The sequence below is a fragment of the Rhamphochromis longiceps genome, linkage group LG16 (assembly GCF_057381845.1).
Source record: "Rhamphochromis longiceps isolate RC_006_pf linkage group LG16, R_longiceps_female_GT1.1, whole genome shotgun sequence".
NCBI classification, from domain to species: domain Eukaryota; kingdom Metazoa; phylum Chordata; class Actinopteri; order Cichliformes; family Cichlidae; genus Rhamphochromis; species Rhamphochromis longiceps.
Window position 1 is genome coordinate 7,536,176 of NC_140572.1, and position 12,641 is coordinate 7,548,816.

The 12,641-nt window shown below is 46.6% G+C and overlaps 1 protein-coding gene across 1 annotated transcript; it reads left to right on the forward strand.

Annotated features, from left to right (window-relative positions):
- Window positions 1-9,133: 9,133 nt before the first annotated feature.
- On the forward strand, window positions 9,134-12,641 carry LOC146650517 (uncharacterized). Its single transcript, XM_085384843.1, has 2 exons — window positions 9,134-11,471; window positions 12,144-12,641. The coding sequence occupies exons 1-2, from the start codon at window positions 10,323-10,325 to the stop codon at window positions 12,639-12,641; spliced, it is 1,647 nt and encodes a 548-aa protein (XP_085240969.1). The 5' UTR covers window positions 9,134-10,322.

Consider the following 12,641-nt stretch of genomic DNA (forward strand, 5'->3'; position numbering starts at 1 on the left):
GCGAAAGCCCTCCGCCACTTGGCTGCGCCTAGAAATCCTGTCCATAAAAATTATGAACAGAACCGGAGACAAAGGGCAGCCCTGGCGGAGCCCATCACCCACCGGGAACGAGTCCGACTTATTGCCGGCAATGCGAACCAAGCTCTTGCAACGGTTGTATAGGGATCGAATGGCCCGTAGCAATGGGCCAGACACCCCATACTCCCGCAACACCTCCCACAGGACACCCCGAGGGACACGGTCGAATGCCTTCTCCAAGTCCACAAAACACATGTAGACTGGTTGGGCAAACTCCCATGCACCCTCAAGTATCCTGGAGAGGATAAAGAGCTGATCCAATGTTCCGCGACCAGGACGAAAACCGCATTGTTCCTCCTGTATCCGAGGTTCGACTAACGGACGAACTCTCCTTTCCAGCGCCCTGGCATAGACTTTCCCAGGGAGGCTGAGGAGTGTGATCCCCCTGTAGTTGGAACACACCCTCCGGTCCCCTTTCTTAAAGATGGGGACCACCACCCCGGTCTGCCAGTCCACAGGTACTGGCCCTGATCTCCACGCAACATTGCAGAGGCGTGTCAACCAGGACAGCCCTACAACGTCCAGAGCCTTCAGGAACTCGGGGCGGACCTCATCAACACCAGGGGCTCTGCCACCAAGGAGTTGTTTAACTGCCTCAGTGACCTCGCCCCCGGAAATTGGCGGGTCATTCCCCTCATCCCCAGACTCTGCTTCCTCCTCGGAAGACGTGTCAGTGGGATTAAGGAGGTCCTCGAAGTATTCCTTCCACCGCCCGACAATTTTCTCAGTCGACGTCAGCAGCGCTCCGCCAGCACTATACACAGTGCAGGTAGAGCACCGCTTTCCCCTCCTGAGACGTCTGACGGTTTGCCAGAATCTCTTCGAGGCAGTCCGAAAGTCTTTTTCCATGGCCTCTCCGGACTCCTCCCACACCCGAGTTTTTGCTTCCGCCACTGCCCGAGCCGCATTTCGCTTGGCCTGTCGATACCTGTCGGCTGCCTCCGGAGTCCCACAGGGAACAAACCCTCTCGTCCACCGGGAAAAATCCCAATGTACCGGCAGCAAGCCGAGGGTATATTAGGATACCCATCCCAGCCCGCCACCTCTCAACCTCACGCACTAACTCAGGCTCCTTCCCCACCAGAGAGGTGACATTCCATGTCGCTATTGCCAGTCTTGGCAGCCGGGGGTCAGTCCGCCAGGGCCTCCGCTCCTGGCCGCCACCCGGCACACAATGCACCCGACCCCTATGGCGCCTCCTGCGGGTGGTGGGCCTGCGGGAGGATGGGCCCATGTCTCCTCTTCGGGCTGTGCCCGGCCGGGCCCCATGGACTAAGGCCCGGCCACCAGACGCTCGCCCTCGGGCACCCTCCCCGGGCCTGGCTCCAGGGCGGGGCCCCGGTAACCCTATCCCGGGCAGGGTAAACTGTTCCCTCGGTGTCCTTTTCATAAGGGTCTTATGAATCGCTCTTTGTCTGGTCCCTCACCCAGGGCCAATTTGCCATGGGAGACCCTACCAGGGGGCAAAAGCCCCCAGACAACATAGCCCCTGGGATCCCTGTGACACACAAACCCCTCCACCACGATAAGGTAGCGATTCAAAAACATCTTCCTTAATTTTGGTTTCACTTTTCTCAGGACTAAACTTATTTCTTAAATGCTGAAGTGCTGTTTCTGTCCAGTTATCCTCTTTGTGTAATACTTGGAACATCATCAAAGTTGGCACAGGTGAAAACACTGCAGTAGCAAACTGCTTTTTTACCACTGTTACTGGTGTGTTTATACTGTGTATGTGTTAAAAAGTGCAATAAATGTTCTCAGGGAAGCATCGTGTTCTGTTGAAGAGCTTAATTTGCAAACTTTCATATCTACACATTTAAATGGAAAAACTGACTTGACCTATGTCAAGTACGTTACACATTTTTGTTTATCATCTCCATCCACTGCCATGCCTCAAAATGCCTGTGTATACCTTTTGAAGGGGTGAAACAGAAACGCGCACCATTTCAACGAGATTTTAAGATGCAAGATTTGCAAGTGCCATCCATCCATCATCTTCTTATCCAGGGCCAGCAGAGAAGCTCAGACCTCCCTCTCCCCAGCCACCTCCTCCAGCTTGTCCAGGGGAACACCGCGGCGTTCCCAGACAAGCCGAGAGATTTAATTTCTCCAGCATGTCCCAGGTCTGCCCCGAGGCCTCCTCTCGGTGGGACATGTCCGCAACGACTCACCCAGGAGACGCCCAGGAGGCATCCTTGTCAGATGCCTGAACCACCTTAACTGGCTCCTTTCGATGTGAAGGAGCAGCTCTCTACTCTCTCTCTTCACCGCAACAGACCGATACAGAGTCTGCATCGCTGCAGCCACAGCACCAATCCCTCTGTCGATCTCCTGTTCCCTTCTCCCGTCACTCGTGAACAGAGATGGGCAGTAACGCGTTATCCAATTACTTTTTCAAGTAACGAGTAAAGTAAGGGATTACTATTGCAAAAAGAGTAATTAGATTACTGTTACTTTCCCATAAACACGCTGCGTTACTGTGTTACTAAAACCGTGATTTTTTGAGAAGGGTCTGGCTGCAGCCACCGGGGAGGGTCATATTGGGACCTCCACAGTAGCCGGAAACACGTGACCTCCACAGTAGCCGGAAACACGTGACCGCCACAGTAATTGGAAACACGTGACCTCCACACTAACCGGAAACACGTGACCGCCACACTAACCGGAAACACGTGACCTCCACACTAACCGGAAACTCGTGACCTCCACACTAACCGGAAACACGTGACCGCCACAGTGGCCGGAAACACGTGACCTCCACAGCAGGCAGAAAGACATTCCTGCATGGATCATCGACTGTGGAAACCTTGTGGCGTGTCTAGAAATTTTTTGTTGGGGGGGCCAGGTAGGGGCACAGATTTGGAGAAGGGTGGCAGATGCAATTGGCAGATAATGTTAAAAAAAAATTCTACCAACCGTTCACCATAATTCAATAACCCTGTAAACCTAATAACCGAATGCGCTTTTAACTCTTATTAGAATGAGATTTTAACCACTACGGTGTTACAGGGCAAAAACATTTTTGAATATTAAAATACGAACATTTTTAACATACAATTGGCAAATTAGCCAATGCCAATGTAAAACTTCATCTGCCTATTAAAAGATAATCTTCCTACAAACTGGTGTTTGATTTTGAAACAGGAAAAAAGTGGGGAAACAACTGAAAAGACTAACATTTGAATAAAACCTGAAAGCAAGTAAATACTTTCTATGCTGCCTTATGGTAAACTTTGGTAATATTGATCAAGAACAACACTGGCTGATGATGAAATACAGTCAGCTGGCATGGTGACACTTCCAGTATTAACCTGCAGGGCTGGACTGGGACAGAAAATCGAGCATTTTGACTACAGACCGACCCACCAGGTATTAAAGCCATAAAGACTTTGAATGAAAACAAATGCTGTTGTGACAGTGATGTACAGTCTTGTTGGTATATGTATGATTTCTATACATTTTACGTCAGATAAAAACTTTGTTCGCATGATTCAGATAATTATTTAATAAAAGCGAGACATTTTAAATGAGAATAAGAAAGAAAAGTATTTCTTTGTGCCCCCCTCTCCCTGTTAATGCCCTAACAGCCCCCCTGGCAAAACTTTGCTAGACCCACCCCTGCACAGTTACCAGCTGTCAGCTACTTAGAAAAGGATCCTGTTGTTATTTGTCTCTCAGAAACAGCTCATAACTTCCCTTCAACTCATTCATGTCACCTAAAAGGTAAACCTATTTCTCCATCACCTGTTCAGCTCTGATGATTCAGTAAGGACATCTCCTGGTTTCATCTTCATGTTTCCCTCTCACCACATATCCAAACCGACATCATGACCAGCAGCTTTACAGCTGTGGCTCCAGCAAACATCAGCTGATACTAGAAATTAATATTAAATAAACTCTAACAACAGCTGATCAAGCTTGAATGTGCTGCTGTTGTTTAGCGCGACATCTGCTGGTTTCCTCTTTCTGGCGCAAAGTGGGCGATAAATAAACAAGAGAGAAAAGCCGATCAGCTGATCATTGATCAGTTTCATGATTGAAGTAGGAACAGGAGAGGCAGGGGAGAGAATGAGAGAAGAAGAGGCAGCTGTGCAGCGTAAAGACAGAATAAATCCAGCTTTGTGTCTTTTTTTCATTATAGCTAACGGGACAAACTGCGTCTCTTCTCAGCTCAACACAAAACGTGTAATATTTTCTCTGAATGAGGGACCATTGCATTTTTTAAGGAGCCGTTGGCAACTCTACTAACTAACCTTATGAATAAAATAAAGTTCACTATCAGTAACATCATAGCACCCACCCAGCTGTATAGAAACTCCGTCATGGTAGCTCACGCAGTATGAGTTATTGTAACTGACTGTAAAAGGTCAGCAACATGAAAATAAACTGCACCTAAACTTGGTTCATATCTGACCCAGATAGACTGCAGGTCATAACTTCTTACCTGAAGTTCAGTTCACCTGACACTCGGACCGGCGGCTGCCTCGGGTCTCTGCTCCTCCTGCCTCCCCTTCCCTCATCCACCTGCTGGCCTCTGTGGAAGCTCCGCCATAGCCACCACCAAACAACTTAGTTTTTTTTACACATCGGCCAGCATCTGGCCAATCCACCACCTCTCATTGTTCATGCTGTTACAAAATAAATAAATAAATAAGTCATCAGCCCACCGGGAAAATGCCCGGTATGCCCGATGGCCAGTCCAGCTATGTTAACCTGTTAATCTTTCGCTGAAAAATTGTTTTCTGCTGCGCCGTCTTTTGTGCTTGGCTCTCCTACCTTTGCTAACATGATGCTCATAGTGCAGAAGCCGATGCTGCATTCACTTACACTCGGATATCTGAACTTCACTGTGAAAACATAATCATACATTTAGCTTCGGGGTGGCACCGGGGTTGGCCTGTGCCCCCCCAGGTCACCCCCCTGGACACGCCACTGGATTGTAAAGGTTGGGACAGAGTCTTTCATGTCTAAATTTGCCGTTAATAATTATATAATTCTAGGAATCATCTAGTTTGCTTACACTTTGTTAGCGTTACAACAACGGTCAGACCCCCGCGGTATCTAAACTTTAGTAAGGAATGTGTGCACTTTTGACACCTCTGATTAGCATTTAGCGGTCAGTTTCAAACGTATTTGATTTTTGCTTGTTATGAACAAATTCACTTCACTACTTTTCACAATCTGTAACATCAATGCACATTGTTCCATTTACTGCATATTGCACTTTGTTCATGTCTCTCATTCCACCTGCAAAAACATTGTAAAGGTCGTCACAGAGTTTTATATATGTATAAATACTAATATTCTCTATTCCATTCTGTTCTGCTTTTTTATTGCCCAGATTTTAGTTTGCCTTTGTTAAATTGTCTGTTATATGTCAATCTATACGTATGTCACAAATAAGTGTCTTGTAAATTATGTTTTTGTAAAGAATTTTCTCCCAAATCTCTTACATGCTAACTGTAACGTGTTATTTCTGCTAAAACCTGAACCTAAATGTGTATATGGTGTTTATCTGTTTTTCTATCTGTTTTAGATGCAAATATCAATTTGGAGTTCTGCCTCCAAGCCAGAATTGCAGGAATGCACCACGTGTTGGCTGTTTCACTGCCCTCTGTGCCCCACTCTCAGCCCTACTGTCAGGGCAAAGATTGAGCAGCATATAAATGGACACATTAAAAATGCTTTGCCTTCAAAGGTATGTTGGTATTAAATATACCTCATAGTTAAAGTTATAAATATGCACTTCTTTTCAGCACCTCTGCAGTCTCTTTGTTGACTTAAATGTTGCTTTTCACACTGTGCAGTTCAGTGTATTCATCAGCAAGAGAAAAAAGTGTTTTCATTAAATATTTTTTCCTGTTCACCACATTTCCTGACAGCTCTTGTGATCCACACCATTTTGCTTTCATTATTGAGGATGGCTTGGATATTTTTGTTAATATGTACAATCTGATTGTTAGATAAACTGATTGCATTCTATATAACTACATTTAAATTAGATGTTGTTGTTGTTTTTTTTCTTTTTTTCTCTCTTACAGACAAAATGATATGCCGGTGCACTTTCACTGCCCGGTCTGCAACATGACAGTCATACAGCGTGGGGATATGGCAAGTCAATTATTGTCATGTCAGCATTCAGGACTGCTCCCCACTGAACTCTCCGTGGAGCCCCATCTCCCTCTCGATGTCTTGTCTCCGGCATCTAAACCATTTTCTGAATCTTGGGTAGAACATTCATGTGCTCTACCCTCTGTGCTAAATGAAACTGTGGCTTGTGGAAAGTCCATGAAAATGAAACGCCCTCACTGTGGTCTTAGTCTTCTTACAAAAAAACTTCAAGGCTCACATGATGTGAAGGCATTCAAACAGGTCAATAGATGTTTGCCTGGCCTGTCATCTGCAGTGTTTTTGTGTAGAGGGACTTCTTCCTCTTTGTTTTTCAGTTTGCAGAGGACATGGAGCTCTTTTTAAAAGCATGTGCTGATGAGCAGGGACTACGGGTCAATGCGATGTTTGACATTTAATGGACAGATGAAGGTAATGGCTGTTTGTTTGTGTTTTTTATGTGTTGTTTGCTTTTCAGTGTACAGAATTCCAGTTAAACTTATTATAAAATGTTGTTCACTTGTTTCCATACTTGTAGTAAAGAATTTAAGTGTAAATGTAACAGCATTGTTTATACTTGTAACTTCAGAGTAAAAAGCTTATTGTTGATATTAACATTAATGTATTATCCTGTAATCAATATTTTTTTTATACATTTTGCGCATTAACCCTCTGATCTCTATCCTGGCCATTTGGGGCCACTTCACTTCTTTTTTTGGGGGGAGTTTTTTTTTTTTTACTATAATAATAATGGATTGGATTTATATAGCGCTTTTCAAGGCACACAAAGCGCTTTACAATGCCACTATTCATTCACTCTCACACACTGGTGGAGGCAAGCTACAGTTTTAGTCACAGCTGCCCAGGGGCAGACTGACAGAAGGGAGGCTAACACCAGTGGTAGGGTAAAGTGTCTTGCCCAAGGACACAACAACCAGGGATCGAACCAGCGACCTTCCGGTTACAGATGCGCTTCCCAACCCCCTGAGCCATGGTCGCACTACTACACTGCAGTGGACCAAAAGAATGACACAGGTTTGATCTTAAGGATCTAATAGTTGTGTGTGTTTGTGCATGACATTGCAAACATGTATTTGCAAGATAGACTGGAATAAATTATGATGCATCAAATATTGCACAGGCTGCAGTGAATTGTTGTTGATACAGGTTATTGAGCTTTGAGTTTCCCAATCAAACTTAGCTTTGACACACAACATTTCATAACAAGATACCATAGCTGGGGCGGCAGCATCTCTGCTGGGGACAGGAAGAGACTGAACAGGGTGATCCGAAGGGCCAGCTCTGTTCTAGGATGCCCTCTGGACCCAGTGGAGGTGGTGAGTGACAGGAGAACGGCGGCTAAGCTGTCATCCCTGATGGACAACATCTCCCACCCCATGCAGCAGACTGTGACAGCACTGAGCAGCTCCTTCAGTGGGAGACTGCGGCACCCACGGTGTGGGACGGAGAGATTTCGCAGGTCTTTCCTCCCCACTGCTGTCAGACTCCACAACAAAGACTTTAACTGATCAAACACACACATCCATACATATGCAATAATACTAAGTGCAATAATCCTTTCTGTCATCGTTGTATTTTTACTCAGTTGTATATAGTATTTGTATTTGTATTCTATTTTTATCTTATTGTATATTTATTTTATTTTATTCTACTGTATATAGTATTTTATTTTATTCTATTCTGTACAGTTGTGTACTGTATTTATTCTTATTGTATTCTAATTTTTGCCTCATAACTTTTGCACTGTCCACTTCCTGCTGTGACAAAACAAATTTCCCACGTGTGGGACTAATAAAGGTTATCTTATCTTATCTTATCTTAGCCAAAATATTAACTCTCAAAAAAAAAATTCAAAGCTTCAGCTGCAGCACACACAGCAACAAACACTGTTAGTAAACGTGTCCTGGAGTTTATGCAGGTGCAGAAAGTGCTGCTGCTTTAAGTCAGCCGAACAGCTTCCAGATCCCTGGAAAACACCTGCACATGCGAGGTATGGATCGGGTAGACTCGATTTGTACGTGTCGCTACCAATGACTGTATAAAAGTCTTTTAAACAGTCATTGCTGTGTCCCTGAATTGGGACACAGCTATAGTGAGACAGGGCCGAATTTTTTTGGACAGGAAGTGATGTCATCACAGGCTTACCCAGACAAATAAAGTTACTTTTAAGTAAAACTAAGGGAAACGAGCCAGTTCTTCTAGACTTTAAAAATCACAATTGTCAAGATGTATTAAACACAAAAAACAGTCTCAAATAATTGCCTATAGGGCAGCACAGCCTTAGACAACAGTAGGACTGCAGGCAGTTACAGCACACAGTTTTGCCTCGTGCTAGTCTTCAGACATGCTTGCATGTGATAGGAGAAACAAATATTTACAAAGAGTTCCATTTATTAAACTTAAAACTTATTAAAACTTCACACATCGGATTGGGTGCTTTTGATTGTGGTCCCCTTGGACCCCAAAACATTTGGATTTTTAAAGCACTAATCAAAGTAGAAATGGAAAGCAATAATGTGACATCATTGGGAACAAACTGACTGACAATACTTCAGCGGTCTGTGCTCACCCCAGTTGCCAAGATGAAGGTTAAAATAATAAGTAAAGCAGTTTTTTTCTCCAACGCTGGCAGAGTCAGGCAGTGACTGACTGCAGCCATACCACCCTGAGCATGCCCGATCTCGCAAGCTAAGCAGGGTTGGGCTCGGTTAGTAGTTGAATGAGAGACCACCTGGGAATACCAGGCGCTGTGGCTCAGGTGGTAGAGCCGATCACCTACTAATTGGAAGGTTGGTGGTTCGATTCCTGGTTTCCCCTGCAAGACAAATATCCTTGGGCAAGATACTAACCCCAAATTGCTCTCCGATGCATCCATCGGTAGGGATGGGTATCGAAAACCGGTTCTTGTTAAGAACCGGTTCCCACTGTTTCAATTCCTTGGAATCGTTTGCCATTTTTGCAAACGATTCCCTTATCGATTCCAGTCGCCCCGAATGACGTCACCACGTTGCGGAGCGTCATTTACCTGGCAGGAAACATGGCGCCTAAGCGGCTCAAACGCTCAAAAGTTTGATTATACTTTATGAGAACCGATGACAACAGGGCAACTTGCAAAGTAGATATTTCATTTAAGGGAGGAAACACTACGAATATGCAAAAGCATTTGCTCACAAAACACGCGATGACCTTAAATGAATGTCGTGTTTTTAATTCCACTCCGGACTCGTGACTCTCCCAGCAGCAGCGGTAACGTTTGCACGCCCTCTTCCGTTAATGCGGCAGGTAAATAATCAACTAACAGTGCATATTATGTTAGCGCGATCTGCCTTATTACAAGACCTGCCATTACTGTACATGTAGGTGACCATGATGAGAGAGACAGAGTCTGTGTCATGGTCCTGGGTCGTGCGACCCAGTGTTTTGTGTTTAGTCTGTTTTGATGTTTATTGATTGTTTAGGTTCATTTAGTTATTCCAGCTCATTTGTAATTATATTACCCTTGTATATAGCCTCCCTTGCCCTTCATGTGTTTATGTCCGTGTGTCTTGTGTTGTCAAGTTCATGCTGTCGCTTCTGTCATCTTCCCCTGTACTGAGTCTCCCTGGTTCGTGCGTCTATCTGTCATGAGTCATGTCTGCATGGTTATGTTTAGTTCATGTCATGTCTAATCTCCATGTTTCCTGTTTTACTTTGAAAGTCTGTATTGAATGTCAGTGTATTCAGTTTCACTCCTCCTGTCGTTAAGTTCATGTATATCAGCTGCGTTCCCATGTGTGGCCACTTCCCCTGATCATCCCTCATGTGTATTTAGTCTCTGTGTTTCTTACAGTCTGTGTCGCGTCGTCTGTGTTCCCACCCTCCATGTTTCCATGCCCGGTCTGTTGTATTCTAAGTCATAGCCTTACCTTAGTTCATTTCCAGTTTAGGTTTCTGTTTTAGTTATTGCTTTTGTGCTGCCCTTATTCTTGTTTGTTTCTCTTGCGTTACCAGCCACAATAAAAGGCTCGCTTTTGTTTAAAGTTCACTCCCGTCTGCTCACTTGTGTTCGCACCTGGGTCCACCACACACACCACCGCACGGTCTGTCACAGCGCACCGTGACAGTACGACGCGACCATGTCGGACCCAGCGACACAAGAGAGGGAGATCCTCCAGACGGTGGAGTCGCTATGTGGTAAATGGCTGCGGTGCTCCGGAGAGGAGGAACGGGAGGAGTTAGCCCGCCAAGCGGGAGTATGCGTGTCTGTGTTTCCCTGGCTATGGGAGGCACTACACCCGCTGATCACTGACTTTCTCATCACCGCTCTCCAACTCTGTCCGCAGCCACGGCTGCCTAGTGTGCGGGCGGTGCCGCCAGAGCCCTGCTGTTGTCCCGTTTCCCCGCTGCTTCGCGAGCCAGAAGCAGTTGCGGTTGGAACGGTGAGGCTCGCCACCGACACACCCTCCGCTCGCGCCCCGTCGGCTTCCGCGTCTTCACCGCGGTCTGGCCGCACGGCGTGGCACACGGAGACGACGGAGGCCATAGACTTTGGCGAGGAAGAGCGGCAGCAGGTGTTACGGGCTTATCGGGAGGACGAGCTCCGGTGGAAGCCCTGGCTCATCCCGGAGGAGGACCTCTCACCTGCTGCACAGCCTACCAGCCGCTCGCCGTCTCCAATCCGCTTAGACTTTACTTCGCCTGCCTCATTTCTGGCAAGGATGTGGGCGGACGACGGGAAGATCGCCGCTACGTCACCCCCTGCATTGGTGCCATCAGCGCCCATCGCGCCAGCTACCAGAAGGGGGCGGCGCCGGCGCCGCCGTGGCACCGCATTAACTCCGGTGAGTGACTGCGTTTTCGTGCCTCACGTACCCTCTATGAAGCAGAGTGAGATGAGCATTGATTTGCCGGGGCCGGACACTATGACTGAATCGTGTTCGGAGACTGACAGTACAGTGTTTAGTTGTTTAGAAAGACCTACTAAGGAAATCATGGAGTCCGGTCTCTGTGAGCAGCAGCAAGCAGCTTGCACCCACGTAGAGGAGGAGCTCCGGGGAAAGCCGTGGCCTACCCCCGATTGTCAGCACATCTTTCGGGGAACACGCCTGGCTCTCGGGGGCCCTCGGAGCCGCCAGGGTCTGCCACCCCTCACTTCCCCATCAGCCAACGCTTCAGCCTCAGTGGTTTCTTCGAAGAGGAGGCGACATCCACGTCGCCGGAGCACCACGCAGCAGCTGGAGGTTGGTGGGACCCTCGTTTCCTCTCGGACCCCGTTAATATTCGAGGTTAGTGACAATCCTTTGCCTCAAAGTCTCCCTAAGTTGCTGGAATGTGACTATCATGAAGGGTTCACAGACGCCCCAGAGAGAAAGACATTTTCTACATGTGCTGGAGGAGCAATAGCGACCCAGTGCTCCCCAACACCACCCGTTCTCTTATTAAACGATGACAGTATTGATCTCGAACTCATGTTTGGTGTGAAGGGTGGTGATATAACCTCTGGTCATGAGCGGTGTGACTTAAATAAGGACACCCTGTCTGTACTCAGTGATCAACCTGACTGGTCCTCAGCTCATTCATCTTGTGACTCTACTGCTTGTTATGAATTGTGTGAGACCAAATTATTAGGTAAACCAGAGGAGAACAATTCAAAGCAGCCTCTGAGTGATGCTCTCACTCCTGTACTCGATAAGCACAATTCACCTGAGTTTTGTGTTCCAAGTCAAGAGGACAGTAATGGCAATGTGGGTTATGTTCTGAACTCTAAAAGTGAATTGTGCCCCCCCGAAGAAGATGGGGAACACATGTCTGAACCACGTAGCTCCAGCACCCCTCAGGGCACAGTGAATGCTGGGGCTGAGATCTGGGCCTCCGATACTGTCTCTAATGATCATGTTTTACCTTCAGTTTGTGTAAATTTGGAATCATGTTCTTTTGTTTCTTCTAACTCATTTCAGGATGGGGTGTTGGTTGGGAGCACTACTGATTTAGTAAGCTCCCAGTCTGCACCACCACTGGCAGCCACTGCTCTATCAGACACTGCGTTAGCTGCACTTCCATTCATAGATGACTCAGAGTCTCTGTCTAAATCAACTTCTGGTGGGGGGCTAGCTGGGGAATGCAGGCCTGAGACTGCCAAATACCAGGCCGAGCCGCATGATTCCTGTCAGTCAGAGCGTAATGAGGCTTCAATCCCCTCTGACAGCACCACTTTTGTTTCATTTGTGCCTAATATGTTCTCTGCTAAAGCTAATGGCTCTGTCAAACCAATCACAGAAAAGTTCATTCAGACTCTTGGCGTTAACCTAGTGCCAGCCATCCCATCAGAACTAAGTGTAACTGCTGTATCTGTAAGCACAGACTCTGATCAGGTTACAAGTCCACCACATGACTTCAAAATGGACGTGAATGAGTCTTCTTTACCCAGTCGACTTAATGGAGGTCCAGGAACCTAG

Coding starts and splice junctions, on each gene's coding strand:
- LOC146650517 (XM_085384843.1), top strand. CDS start 10,323: ATGTCGGACCCAGCGACACAAGAGAGGGAGATCCTCCAGACGGTGGAG. Junction 11,472..12,143: donor GGACCCCGTTAATATTCGAG/GTTAGTGACAAT, acceptor AACTCATTTCAG/GATGGGGTGTTGGTTGGGAG.